Source organism: Mchenga conophoros, linkage group LG14, assembly GCF_057382185.1.
Source record: "Mchenga conophoros isolate Kocher_MC1m ecotype Shallow Benthic linkage group LG14, M_conophoros_male_GT1.1, whole genome shotgun sequence".
In the NCBI taxonomy this organism is placed as follows: Eukaryota; Metazoa; Chordata; class Actinopteri; order Cichliformes; family Cichlidae; genus Mchenga; species Mchenga conophoros.
Window position 1 is genome coordinate 29,773,895 of NC_140539.1, and position 14,724 is coordinate 29,788,618.

General features: G+C 37.9%; 2 protein-coding genes across 3 annotated transcripts; one reads left to right on the top strand and one right to left on the bottom strand.

The window, feature by feature from the left end:
* Window positions 1–360: 360 nt before the first annotated feature.
* On the bottom strand, window positions 361–11,101 carry camkk1b (calcium/calmodulin-dependent protein kinase kinase 1, alpha b). Of its 2 annotated transcripts, XM_085243869.1 has the most exons (17): window positions 10,953–11,101; window positions 8,163–8,494; window positions 8,024–8,071; window positions 7,876–7,929; window positions 7,739–7,790; window positions 7,503–7,636; window positions 5,728–5,764; window positions 5,597–5,618; window positions 5,369–5,457; window positions 4,551–4,750; window positions 4,335–4,388; window positions 4,165–4,238; window positions 3,538–3,625; window positions 3,325–3,453; window positions 2,722–2,825; window positions 1,173–1,223; window positions 363–812 (listed from the first exon to the last, which is right to left on the bottom strand). In XM_085243869.1, exons 2-17 carry the CDS (start codon window positions 8,415–8,417, stop codon window positions 731–733), a joined length of 1,473 nt encoding a protein of 490 aa, XP_085099995.1. In that variant the 5' UTR covers window positions 8,418–8,494; window positions 10,953–11,101; the 3' UTR covers window positions 363–730. The 2 variants fall into 2 exon arrangements, with proteins under 2 accessions (XP_085099996.1, XP_085099995.1); XM_085243870.1 differs by lacking the exon at window positions 1,173–1,223 and having other exon boundaries at window positions 361–812.
* Window positions 11,102–11,923: 822 nt separating this feature from the next.
* LOC146560043 (vacuolar protein sorting-associated protein 37D-like) lies at window positions 11,924–14,467 on the top strand. Its single transcript, XM_085245226.1, has 4 exons — window positions 11,924–12,037; window positions 12,789–12,960; window positions 13,050–13,123; window positions 14,069–14,467. Exons 1-4 carry the CDS (start codon window positions 11,930–11,932, stop codon window positions 14,465–14,467), a joined length of 753 nt encoding a protein of 250 aa, XP_085101352.1. The 5' UTR covers window positions 11,924–11,929.
* Window positions 14,468–14,724: the final 257 nt, after the last annotated feature.

Here is a 14,724-nt window from a genome sequence, read left to right on the forward strand (position 1 = left end):
TATGTGTCCATAATAAAGTGTCCAGTTCAGCGCTCATATAACCGTATAAAATTTTAGAAAGCTGTTTTTGAACTACTGTAATGGTGAGGTGGATCTGCGGCTGATTGTTATAGCAGTGTCCATGGTGCTAAATCGTCTATAGCTTAAGGGTCCTTCAGCAGGGCAGGTTGTTGAGTTTGAGTTTGTATAATTGCTGCATAATGCTTCCCTCTACTGGTCAAAAGCATGAAGAGCAGCCGATATACAGAATCATTAGAAATAGTGGTAATGAAGAAGTGTGCATTCATGCGTGCACAGCTGTAGCAGCCACTGATAGTCAACCTAGAAACATTCAAATAAAAGTCATTATGAAATAATAGGTTTTCTCAAGGCTGCCATCTAGTGTTTAATAGTCAACGCAACAAAACTAAACGTGACAGAAGAAACGTGATTCAGTCATTGTTTCAATAGTTTATATTTTGTTATCTTCAACAGCTGTAGGAAAATGTAAAAATATCTTCATCTTCATGGAGTATATTTACTTTTTTAAGCCTGGATGGAAGATAATATCATCTTTTTCTGTATTTTCATGCACTACAAATCTTTACTTGAATATTCAGTAAATTTACAAAATGACCACAATCTTCTCCTCTAATGTCAAAAGCAACAACGAACAAAAGAATTAAGAGAAAAAGACACAAATAAATGTACAAAAACATACTTTCTGTGTTTTAAATCCATGTGAGCCAGATTAATCAGCACTCTCTGTAAAAGCTTCATCTTCATACAAGTCCTCCAACTCTCCTTCTCTGCTTCCCTCTCTGCTGACTTTCCTGCAGGCGACAAACGCTCAGTCATGTCGTTGAAGGTGCAGCACTATGTGAGATTGCATGTGAGGAAGAGGAGGGAGGAGGGGTCACACTAGACTACAAATGTTATGGCGTACTCGTCCTTCACAGCAAAGCTTATCACTTGCCCCCCAACATCAACCTCAATAGGACGCAAGAGGGAGGAAAAGCCAACACAAAGCAGTTGTCAACAACGCCATGTGTCCTTTTATTTTTGGTACAGCTCGTTGCTGAGAGATTTGTGTTGTCTTGTTCCTCCTAAATCCTCTTAAGGTTGAACAAACAACCGATGAGCTCCACTAAGTATGAAGCATCTGAGCTCAGCCTAAATGCTTAAAAATTTACCTCAAGGAAGGATGAAGGTGAGACGAAGACCCCAGTAAGCCCCAAGAACCACTGTAAGAAGGAGATGTGACGTAAGAGGCCAGGATTTAAAGTTTGTAATGCAGTTTATGACAAACACAAATTTTACTTTAGAAACGCAGCAGTTGGTTGTGGACAGAAATTTTGGGGAAAATTGCTTTTTTGCTTGAGAGTTAGATCAAAAATTTGATGACAGCTATATGTCTGTTTATATTTATGAATGTGAAGCTACAGCCTGATACTGGCTTAGCATAAATACAAGAGAAGTGCAGGAACTGCTGATCTTAATTGTAGCCTTAATCTTTAACAACTCTTTCAATCTGTACAAAAGAGCGTGTTGTGGATTTTGGGTGTGTTATGTGTAGAATGAAAGTCATTCATTTGCAAAGTTTTGTTTTTACATTTCAGTTTTTACATGTATTGTGTTACTGTGTAAGATTGTGAGGTGCTGTTATCCAGATTTTGAGTGATGGTAGCTGTTTTTGCTGCTGGCTAGTGCTTCATATTTTACTGATAGACATGTTCTCTGCAGAAAAAGATCAGTGAGTTCAATTCATTAATTTTGTGGTTATACGTAAATAAGATGAATAAGATCACTTTTTTAAGCTATTTTTGCCCACCAGGTTTTTTTTCCAATGACTGAAAAACTTGAGCGTACAAGCAGTCAAAATAAAATCAAGCAATAGACGAAGAAACAGAATAAATCTACTTCTGTGATCGTCCATTAATAATATATTGTAATTTGTGCTGGAATTTTTTAAAAAATGTCTAAAAAAAACAACCCCATTTGTTAGTATTATACTATGATAATGCGTTGGAAGATTAACCTGGCTCAGGCTAAACATGAAGTTAATTCTGACCTGGATCAAAGTGCCGCACTACGTCATCCCTCCAAGAAGATCAATCTAAAAAGTTTTGATCTTCTTTAAGCTGGCTGGAGCGCCAATCAATACCTTTCAGAGTGTGGAATATTTCTGCCTTTAATTTGATTTAAAAAGCGTTGCCATTATTAGCTCAAATGATCAGAAGATTTCAGTATTTACTCATCACATGTGTCAGATGGGCTTCACATATTTTGCTGAGTGGGAGACTGCAGCTCTGTGCTGTAGTACTGCTGGTAGCTGGGTAAGTGTGGAGGAGGATGTAGCTTCTCATCTCTTCTCATGGAGGCGTAATTAGCTGTGCCCCCCACAGACCGTTAATGGAAAACAAAAGCAGCGCAGCCACTACCGCTGCCACCGGGGGCTCCCACTTAGCTTATCAGGAGAGGACAAATGCTTTTATCTGCCTGCTGCTCGTTTAAGGACACAACAAATACAGTGTAAGAGCTACTCGGTATTTGAAGATTAATGCTCTTGATATGCTGGAACTGTAGATCTCCTATGTGTAATATGGGAAAGAGACTCTACATATGAACTGATCTATTTTTATCCAAGCATCTGCTCGCTGCTTTGCTTTGTTAGAGGCCTAATCGCAGAGCTGGCAGTCTGGCAGAGCGGCGCAGGCAGGATTTGCAGAGTAGGCTACTTACGTAAGAAGACCTCCAGGGGCAGACATGGACCTCTCCGCCCGTCTGCCCTGACACTCAAAGGGATTACTGAAAGACCGCTTCCTCAGCATGGACTTCACAAGAATCTGAGGGACATCAGAGAGAGTATCAGTGAATTCCCATTTGATTTACATTTTTGGTAAACTGTTGAGCTGCAAATCTTAGTTTTTAATTCTATTATATAATGAAAAAATAATTTAAAAAAATTATCCCATGCAATGTTAAGCATGCAATATGTCTTCTAATGCATGCTTCTGGAGGCAGGAGGTCTGAGCACTTCAAAATCATAATAACCCACTGATTTTTTTAACCATTTTACTGTTACTTTTGTGTGCTTTCTCTCTTTTCTCTTGCGTGGTTTTGAAGCATAAAGGACTGAAGTAATTGAGTTCTACTACCAGATTACCATTTAAAACATGCAGATGAGATGTTTTTGTTTCTTTTCATTGTTGTTGTTGCGTTACTTTAACACATTCAAATTACAGCCACGCAATACATTACTTTTTTTTTTTTTTTTGCAAAGACCACAGTGCCAGCTGCAGGTACTGTGGTCTTTGCATGATCAATCAGATGTGTGCGACTCACCACAGTGGAGAGGCTGGGGATGAGTTTAATGCTGTTCTGCACCTCCTCCTCAGTGACCTCAACAACCGTGCAGTGCTCCTCCTCCAGTGGGAGAGGATTTGCACCATTCTCTGTCACCCACGGATGGAGCTGCATCCGGACCACATATGTTCATTATAATTGATGTTGTTTCTGTGATTCTAGGATGTAGATGTGATAGATTTTCCTTCTCACCTTAATTTCTGGGATGGTGATTCTTGTTTCAGGGTTTTTATCCAGCATCCTTTCAATGAGCTCCTTCAGTTCATTACTTATTAATGGCCTGTCAAAATAAAAGAGTCAGAAAAATAAGTGGATAGGAATTAAACACATTTAGGTATGTTAACATGTGACATGAAGCTACTGATGAATAATAATATATTATACAATAATATTAAATATCAAATCATTATAGACTGAATGTCAGTAAGTTCCAAAATGCTAAACAAGTGAGCACAAGTTTATAAAATATTTAAAGCGCCGATGAAAAAAAACAGCTAGCTGACAGAAGATAAATGAATTAAAGTAAAAACACAAATTACTGACTCCTTACCTTTAACTAGATTTGATAAAACACTTATGAATAAAGAAAATAACAAATTATAATCAAATAAATGATCAGAGACCAAAAGCAAATAGATTTGTTCCCATTTTTTGCTTGATCTCAGGAGAAATCTATTCAATGAATCTATAAGAAACTACGATTTTAACCCATACTGGTCCTACTATATTTTAGTCTTATGTATCTACATAGAACATTTACACAAACCTTGAAAGTCAAAATCTGATATTGTCTACTGAACAATCCTACAGTTTGCTTACGTCTCTGGAAACTCCACAGGTTTGTTCTTTATCTTGTTGTGTAGAGAAACTATGTATTCATCATAAAAAGGACACTAAAGCAGGAAAAATAGAAGAAAAGGGATTCAAATGTTAAACGACTGATGTAAAAGTGTATTAATCTACAAGCATCATGCTGCAAACATGCTTACCATCCCAAAGACGAAGCAGTACAGTGTGACTCCCATCGCCCACACGTCTAATGCCTGGCAAATAAACACAAATGATCACAGTGACACCACTGAAAGGCTCTCAGCTGGTTCGCTAAGCATCACTTCTTGATACTTTCTCTCAACTAACACAGCCTGATATGTAAAATCAAAGCATAGTTAAATCACTGATGACCAATAGGGAAAAGATTGTCTCACTTTTCCACTGAAGCTCTGCTCGTGTTCGGTCATCATCTCCGGAGCCATGAAGGCCGGCGTCCCCGCTGTGCTTGACAGAAGGGCGTCTGTCCCCTCAAACTCTTTGCTCACACCAAAGTCTGCTATCTTGACGTGGCCATCATCTCCCAACAGCAGATTCGATGGTTTAATGTCCCTGTGAATAATCCTTTGGTAGTGTACTGCACAAAAAAATATAGATTTAACATTAATTTACATTACATTTACATTTTTCCTGTTAAGTTTATTATTTATGTACAGTTTTATATTCTAAAGTTAAAAAACAGCTTAAAATTAACCTTTGAATATTTTCTCAAATATTTTTCTTTTAAAGTCAAATATTATCCAACAGCTTATCTGACCCAGATCATGGGGCAGCTGTCAAAGCAGAAACACCAGACTTCACTGCCCCAAAGACATCCTCCAGCTTTTCCAGCAGGATACTGAATCATTCCCAAGCTACTGAAGAGACACAATTGAGGACATCCTCCTGTCCAGGGTGTCTTCCTGGATCTGAGACAGATCCTGACTGCTTTTGGTCTCCACACACCTCAGCTTGATATTGTAAAAGCTCATGATGAACATATTTGCAGTTAGTAAAATCAACTTAGTTAAGCTGCTAATCGTTTTGAAATGTGTAGCTGTGACAGGAACGATCATTTGGGCTTAATTTCATATGGAAACAAATTGTAGACACAGATATTCACCCATTCCTGCCTTGAGGCTTATGAGTGAAGTGAATGCAACTGAACAGATATGTAAAATCAGATAGAAATGTGTCAGAAAGTCTGTGTACTTACAGTACTCTATTCCAAGGACAACGTCTCTGAAGTAAAAGCGAGCCTGCTGCTCCGTTAGAGGGTTGTCAGTAGGCACCTCCATCACCGGTCTGACCAACATGAGAGGTGCACAAAAGCAGAAACTTACATTAAATAGTCATGCTGTATCTAATCATCATGGTGGCATCCCCAACTCAATAAAATCCCAATTCAGAGCTCAATAGAATACATGAAAGCACAACAACATACCCTTTTGTCACCAATTCGAAGGCTTGAAGACAGATTAAAATGAGATTTTAATGACTTCTTGCCTTCTTATTGAAAACAGTATTGCAGCAAAATAGATTCATAAATTATAATAAATATAAATTATTGCCTACCCATGTGAAGTCCATCTTCATCAGGATCATCCAGCACCTGGAAGACACAGTAACTGATGTTTATAATAATAGTAATATTATTATTATTATTATCATTATTATTATCATCATTATTACTACTACTACTATTATCATCATCATCATCATCATCATCATCATTATTAAAATAATAAGTCTTTGGCTCCTTTCCCTTTGCTAGTGGAGAAAGTTTAGTCTTTTTCTAGTCTATCGTTCTGTCCACCACAAGCACATTTTAAGCACAAGGAAGCAGCACAAAGGCCAGTGACACAGTTACAGTGTTTGTTTGTTTTTAAACATCTTTTACAAAGACTGACTCAAACAGGGATAGAAGAAATAGATGGTTTTGGTTTTCTACATTAATACAACCAGGAAGTGTAAATTATCAGATTAATGATGGGATGACACAGGCACAGTTAATCTGGCATGTTTTTCATCGGCAAGAGCAACCAGGGCTCAGGCACAGGGTGAACATGCAAACTCCACACAGAAGAGCGGTCAGTACTCGGGTTTGAACCCACTGCTGTGAGGCAATAGTGCTGCCCTCACCTGGTAACTAGCCTCTGTTAAATCTACACTGTAGGTACGTTTTAACCCCAAGACGCTCTAAAATCTTAAAATGTAACCTGACGTCCAGCGCTCTGAAAATGTACCTACACCTCTCATTGATTCAGGCTGAATTGGCCTATTTTCTACTCCTCCTGTGCATTTCCAGCCTCAGTTTTTGAGTGTATCAGTAAGAAAATAACAACATTGCCTCAGCATAATATGTCCACAATTCTTGAAGGGAGATTTTGAAAAACGATTGACGTGAATGTGAGGGAATGTTCAAAGATGTGGAAAAACCTGAGCAATAGATATGTTTTCCTCCAGAGAAAAAAAAACACACACAAAAAAAAAAAAACCTGCCCCACCAGGGAAATACATCAGAGGGTTTTTTTTATTTGTTTCTATTGTGGCTGGCACCACATAAAATACTGGGCCGTGACCACAATGTAATTAACACTACACACAGGGATGCATGCTGGCAACCGCGTCAACCACATACATAGGTTACGTCATAAGCTCTACGAAGATTCACTGCCGAAGTCTAAATCAGCCGTGAGATGTTTCCATCACTGCAGACTGGAGTTGGACCTTACACCAGTCACTAATGCAGAATCATTTCACCCAGCAATGTTTATGGTACCGAACTGAAGACAAAAACCAGATGTGAGCAGATTCTTTTTAGTCCATTGCTGGAGGTTTGAAGCTGCCAACAGCAGGGACAACTTTAGAAGTTGCTCGTTATGTTTTCTAGAAAGAATAAATATCAGTGATTACTACAGAGTGAATCCACTGGGAGAATTCAAGACAAAAGCCTGATATTAACATACATTAGTGTGTACCATTGCGAAGGGGCTTAAACCACCCACCAACACTATCTAATATCTGCCTTTTTCCTGGATCAAATAACAGCTCATGATACGAAGCATGTTGAAGATGTCATTTCTGTGGGGAATCACTCTGTGACTCTGTGTAAGCCACCATTTCCCTGCATCTCTGCTTGAACCTTAATCCAACATATTATCCAATCCAAAGTTGCATTCCGCTCTGTATTAAAAGCAGAAAAAGACTTTTCTATTATAAAGTGTTTATTGCATTCAATATCGTGCATACTTCAGCACAACTTTCATTCAAAGCTGAAATGTTTGTCGTGTTTATTTGTGTTGTTCTAAGCTTCCAATGAGATTGTAAGACTGAGTCCTCGTACCAACCTCGATCAGTTTGACAACATTATGATGGTCCAGTTTCTTCAGGATGGCGATCTCCTTGTACGCGCTCTCCAGAGGCAAGGCGGCTTTAGGGAACGGATCCTGCTGTGACTTTGACCCTGAGGTTGGCAGGCGGCCTGGAATGTATACACATACATACACACACATAACCACTAAAACCACAGCAAAAATGCCAAAAGGGAATTAATACTTATGACTAAGAATACTTATTCACTCACGCAAAAATCCACACTGCCTCATCAGCTTCTTCTTTGAAACTACTTTCATTGCCTAAATGAATTAAATAAAGCAAATTGTGGTAATAAAGGCAAACTGACATGTAAATTCTTCAGTATAGTTTAATCTTTTGACTTACATAGTGCTCTTCTGAATCTTCATTATAAGCCAATTTCACTACTCCATACGAACCCTGGAGTGAAACACCAAAGGTAAAAAGGTTCATAAATCGCATTCCCTCACTTCTGTATTACCAGAGTATATGCTATATCATGATTTTAATTTACCTTTCCAATCTCTTCCTTTAGTTTATACTGGTTAAGCTGGATACAGTCCTACATAAGTGAAGGATAGAATTCCATTATCTGATCAGTAAAATATCAAATTATTTAAAAATAATGTGAAAATAATGTAAGAATATCTCACATCAACGCCAGTGATTGACACACGTTTGGTCTCAATGGTTGGCTGTCGGGCCATGCGACTCCCTCTCTCCTGCAGAGACATTTTCCTGTCTGAGAGGCGAATTCGGTTGGTGTTGGTGGTCCTTGGACCACCCGACCTGTAGCCATTAGGAGGGGTTAAACGGTTGGCGGCCACGTTCATGGCTGCCACCAAGTCAGCAAGCTCGCCGTTGTTCTCCAATTCCAGCTCTGGCCTGCTGACGGTGTCAGCGCTCATGGTGGTTAACTCTGACTCACTCACAGCTCAGCGTCCCAGAGATGTTTTGGTGAAGAGCTAGAGGACGCATCATGGTGCTGACAGGTTGAAGCAGAAACAGAGGCATGACGAGATTTTGATACTGAGATCTTTGACTGGAAGAAAGTACTACTGCATAGCCTCTGTCAAATATGTTGCTTCGATTTTTTTTGAGTAGTACTTCTGTGTTGACATTTGCATCAGCTCTGATTCATACAAAAATGTTCTGCTGCATTTTAATACAATATTAACATCTTAATGCATAATATTGCTGGCTGTGACCGCACCAAGAGTCAGTGCATCTACATCTGTGGCGATGAGGTTCAATGTTGCCTCTCATTAAGACACACATTAAAGGAGCAGGTTTTCCAACCTTGTTAGAGTCTGTACAGACAGATTGTGGGATGTTGGCTAACGCCTCAGGGTGACACTGTCACTGTAGATGTAACTATGACCTTCTGACTGTCTTTGTATTTGTTTTTGATAAGACTACAATGCTATGGCATTTCCGAGCATCTGGTTACATTTTTGCCTTAAATTCAATAGAGACAGAAGATTAACTAAAATAATGACTGATTTTTAACATTTATAGTAAATCTTAAAGGAGGCACACAGGTAGGATTAAAACTGTTTTCTCTTTATTTGTATGCAAACATTTAATCATATAGTACACCATAATGCAGCCAGGTCACCACAAGATTTATCACCTTTATCACTTTTTTTGAAAAATTTAAAGTTGAACTATTGAAATGTTGGGTTTAATTACTTTGCACAACTGTTCTTAAGTGTTCTGTTATTGAAATATACAAACATGCAATAATATCCAAAAATCTACTTATATGATTTTTGTGACTTTAAAACAGCAGGATGCCTTGATATTTTTAGATTTATTTCTGCACTAAAGCCGCAGCAACTGTTGCATTGTGGGTAATGTAGGCACCAGAATTTGTGGAATAAAGAAGAAGCCCAGCAATGTTGTTGTTATTTGACTGCATAAGAGTTGAGGGTAAAATATAAACAATCTGATGTTAAAGTGTCACGTGAAGATGTGGTAAATTTGGTCTTCAGTAGTAAAAGGAGAAAAATGCAGTTTCAAGAGTCCAAAGGTGTAAAACAAAATTGGGCTCTTATGATCTGGATGAGGTTTTCAGATCATAAGAGTTAGCGGGAGCCAAAACAGACTTGTTGACAAAGGACAAAAGGAAAGACGTGACTAATTATATACAGAGGACTGATTACACAACAAGACAATTAAGACAGGGCGGGCAATCGCAAACAAGGACACTCAGACAGGAGAAGACAAGTCACACATGGAAAAGGAGTGAGTGAAGACGATGAGATAAAGTACAGATGAGTGAGATGACACACAGGGAGGAGAAACTACCAACGTAAGGCAAGACAGAGAGGAAAAGACAGAAACACTGGGACACTACAAACACAAGAAATGAATAAGAATAAAATCCAACCAGGAACCAGAACCCAGAAACAGAAAGTAATGTTTGTCCTGTAACACTGAAAACACATGAACATTAACTGTCTCAGGAGTCTTTGCAGTCTTAGCAAAAAACTGCCCGTAACCAAAACAAGTGACTGTTCACTTCAGGTCGGTGCAGTGATAACTAATGAGACAGTGAATAATCACAATACTTCAAACTACAGCTCATGTACTGTGAAAGAAAAATCACAAATTCATGGAGGGACAGAAAAAATGAAAAGAGATGTGCTGAAAAGTGAAAGGACAGCTTTTAGCACATCGTGTCAAAATGAGAGTTTCACATCAGTGATTTTGTTTTAATAACTAGCAAAATTAAAATTCAAGTGATTGCTCTGAAGCCATACTTCAGAGGACTAACTTTTAAACTTACGTACAAAAAAACTCGAAATATCAACCTAACCTTGTTTGTTAGTTGTTGTTCATCCCCTCCATGCCATAATTATTTCTTATTTACTCACAACATGCAGCAATCACAGACTCACAGGACTCTTTTCACACTTTTTCTGCAAACTTTTGCGAACAATAAAATGTGTTGTGCTTTTTGTGCAAATAGAAAGTCTGGTTAAGAGAAAGGCCCGTTTGTGGTTTGTGAGTTGAAATAATCCTTTGAGGAGTTTGGAGTTATATAAATAATGACTTCTGCAAACTCCAGCACAAGCATAGATAAGATAAGAAGTGATGTGAACAGAAACAAAGGCAAAGACACAGAAAAGGAGAAATCCTAACAATCAGAAGGTTAACTCTTTATGAGCAAGACTTCTGTTGCCCATAATGCAAAACTGAGAACTGCAAAGCTTTTTGTGAAGATCTGTAATATTTCAAGACGACACAATTTGCACATTTAAAAAGTAATGTTGTTATAAATTTTTAAAAAGGAGAAAAGGACCTAAGAAATGCAAAAAAAACCTAAAATAAAACCCTATAACCTCATTAGAGCCGTCTTCAGCATACCACACACACAGTAAAATACATCACTATGCAAAATTTTAAAAAATTAAGTACAAGCAGAATCGCTTCCTCACCCAGTGGACATGTCCTGTGTTCAGAGCTGTGGTGGTAAATCTGAATGTTGTCTGGACATGAAGCGCCTCTCAGTCTCAGTGCAGGACTTTCACTGACGGACGGCAGCGCTGGACTTAAGGATTAACTGAGGCTACATATAGCCTCAGTTATTCTGAGGGCAGCAGTGGTCATGTTGACAAGGTGATCAAGACAGGACAAGGCTAGACAACAGAGACACACAAAACCAAGAATAATCCCACAGTGATAGCGACAATATGTCAACAACACACACTCTCACAATATGCTGTGCACTGCCGTTTTCTTTTCATCCTTTACTGTGATAAATACAGCAGATTTATATAAAAAGTATGCAGTATATAAATACTAAGGTCTTTAATCATTACAAGTTACAATTCTTTTAAATTATTTTGAAATTCTCTAGAACTCATCTTGAACAAATATTAAGCATGGCAAGGAAACTATTTATGTAATTTATTGACAAGAATAAATAACTACCAGCATTATCTTCAAAGGCTTTTTCCCAAGTCCTTGATTCATTAATAGATGATGTGTTTCAGTGATTTTTACACATTCAAACTCAGTTTTAAGACACTCCCAAAGAAAACCACACAGACCTTTTTGTGTGAAAGGTTCACACAAGCTTAAAGAAGCATTTTTACCAATTTAGTTATTGGCTATTATTTAACCAATAACTAAAGTTATTATTTAAGTTAAACTAAAACATAAATATGTTTTAGTTTAACTACTTTCGGCAGAAAGTAGCAAAAATTACAAAAAAAAAAAAAAAAGCAAAACAGTTCTTTCTCCAGGATTTCAAACTTTCAAAGGAAGATTCATGTTTACTTCCACAAGTTCTGCAGTAGTATAACCTCTGACTGTCTTTGAATGCAGCATCAACAGCTCCCGAAGGACGCTTCAGGAGCCAGCAGGTGTTATACTGAGGAGACAGAGAGCATCCAGAGCACGGACGGTCAGCATGTCTCTGCCGGTCCGGTTTCACTTCGGCGTCCGCAGAACCAGAGAGCTGCGAGAGCTGCTGGAAGACGAGGACAAAATAACTCACATGGCCAGGAGCAGTGAAAAGGTGAGTGAAAAAGATGTTTAAACTAACACGAATAAGAAGTATTCGGATTCTTTTAAAAGTGCAGCGCTTAACAAATTCATTAGACCACGTTTCCCAAATTTGAGCCTGCACCCTTGAGATCTCCGAGAAGTAAATAAGTGAAGTAAATAACTGTAATTTGGCATCTTAATAAAAAGAAAAATGTTAATATGCTTTATAATTTGTTACTCCAAATTTATTCCAAAATTGATGGATAAAAACAATAATTATATGTTAAAACTACAAATATAATGTGCACACATGTAAATAAAGACAGGGAGAAAATTATTTTCGTAATTACCAACATGGTTAATTGAGGGCATTGGGTGGTAAATGTGTTAAGTAGGTTACTCTACTTCTGCGAAGTATTAATGACACACAGTAAAATACTCTAAGAAATATTAAAAATATTCATACTTGTTACATAAAAATGGTCCCTGTCAATGTCCTACTATTCGTCAGTGTTATAAAATCATCAACTAATTATTATTATCATCATAAATTCACAGTAGGACCTCTTCCAGTTTATAATCTTTGACTATCAAGCATTTAATATTTATTGCTTTAAAAAAGAGATTTAAACAAACATTATAATAGCGACTAATACATTCCTCCCAGTTGATTAATCAATCAAACATCTTGGGTCTGCTGTTGTTTACTTTTGCACATATAGGGGAAAAGCACAGCACTAATTCATTTCTTGTTTCTAAAACAAGATGTGGTGCTTTTTTAGTTTCAGAGGCTCCAGCAGGCTGCGCAAAAGACACGGATTTCAAATCAAAACCTGGCCAAAGTCAATCTTAGCCAGAAACCCAAATTTAGAGATGCAAAGCTGCTGCTTGCAGTGAAGTACAAGGAGCTGAAGAAACTCAGAAGCATCATTCAGGCCAAACAAGATCAACTCGGTAAGTGAAAGCCCTTCTGGTCTGATTTTCTTTGCCTGTCCAAAAACTATTTAGACAACATGCTGAAACACTTTCATTTCTCATTATAGCAGAAAAATACAGTGTTCATTATGCTCACTGGTGTCTCCTGAACAAGATCAGACATGCAGAGGAGGAGTCTGAGGTGAGGAAACAATGTTTTGGGGTTTTTTTTTTTTAATAATTTGCAGAGCCACTTTGTTGATCTGTGATCAGTGAAGTATTTTCTTTAATAACACACTCAAATACCTTGTTGTTAATAAGACGATAGTAACTAAATCTCACTGCATTACATCAGAAAGATCTGCAGGATCAAGATCTGTAGGAATGAAAGGTTTGCCAAGTAAATAAAAAAAATAAACAAAACACAGGATTCTTTTGTTTTTTTCACATTTATATTAATTCAGGAGTAATATCCCTGCGTTGGCTCAATATGTTCACTCTGTCTGGCAAAGTTGTGGCAAACTATTATCCCATTATAAAAATAGTCCTAAAACACAATAAATATATAGAGTTTGGTCAAAAAGTATTTGGACAGAGACAATGTTTTTCTAATTTTAGTTTTGTACAAAACCAAAATTTTTCTATTTTAGCAACTTAAGGATGGCTTGTTTCACCTGCATTGACCCATGTTGTCTGTTCACAGCTAAATCTTCCAAATGCAAGCACCACACCTCAAATCAACTCCAGGCTTTTTATCTGCTTAATTGACAATGACATAATGAAGGAATTGCCCACACCTGCCCTTGAAATAGACTTTGAGTCAATTGTCCAATTACTTTTGGTTCTTTTAAAAAGAGGGTGGCACATGTTAAGGAGCTGAAACTCCTAAACCCTTCATCCAATTTGAATGTTGATACCTTCAAATGAAAGCTAAGAGTCTAGACAGTATGCCCATGTCCATTATATAACTGCCATTGGAATATGTTTCATTAAACAGTTAAAAAAAAAAAAACTTGTGTCAGTTTCCAAATATATATGAACAGCAAGCTACATTTTTCCCACTTTAATACCCACAAACATTTCAGATTGATGCTGGAGCCAAGTTGTGCTCTGCAAAACGCCTTCTGTATGTGTTTCTGTCTCACAGCTACTGTTTCAGAGGTTTACAGATGGAAAGACAGCAATACAAGATTTTTTGGAGCTCTTTGTCAGCTCCCAGAAACTCCACCACATCAGGTTGGTCCTGATGAAGAACCTGCAGGAGATAATCCGAAATGAAACAAAAACAGCACAAAGGCTCAGTGAGGCTCACTATTTGTCTCTGGGCCTTCCTGAGCAGGTCAGTTTGACCACAGCTGCTGTCTTACCTCCATTCCTACTGGTGCTTGGCGCCCACATAAACACTGTCCCCTGTATCCAGCCTTCGCTGTTTTGCTCTGATGAGGATGAGCTCCTTCGAATGGGAGTGCACCTCCGAGGCCGCAAACCCATCCGTCTTCAGCCACTGAACGTGCAGCCGAGGAGGCACCAACCAGCACCGCACTGAAGTCATGGATTTTTAATCAAATTTAGTCTGGATTAATGTGTTTGTTGTAATAAATAAATAAATAAAATAAATATTGAAAAACAGTAAAGCATGGGTAGAAGAATATATTCAGTTATATCAGAAAAAAACTCAGCAGGTTTATTGTTTATTCTGCAGAAAGGGGTTCTTTGGGGACTAGACCATTTATTTAACTGTGCAGGGACCAGAATTAGTTAATTTTCAGCTTGTTTGGACTGATGACTGACCAGCCACTTAAA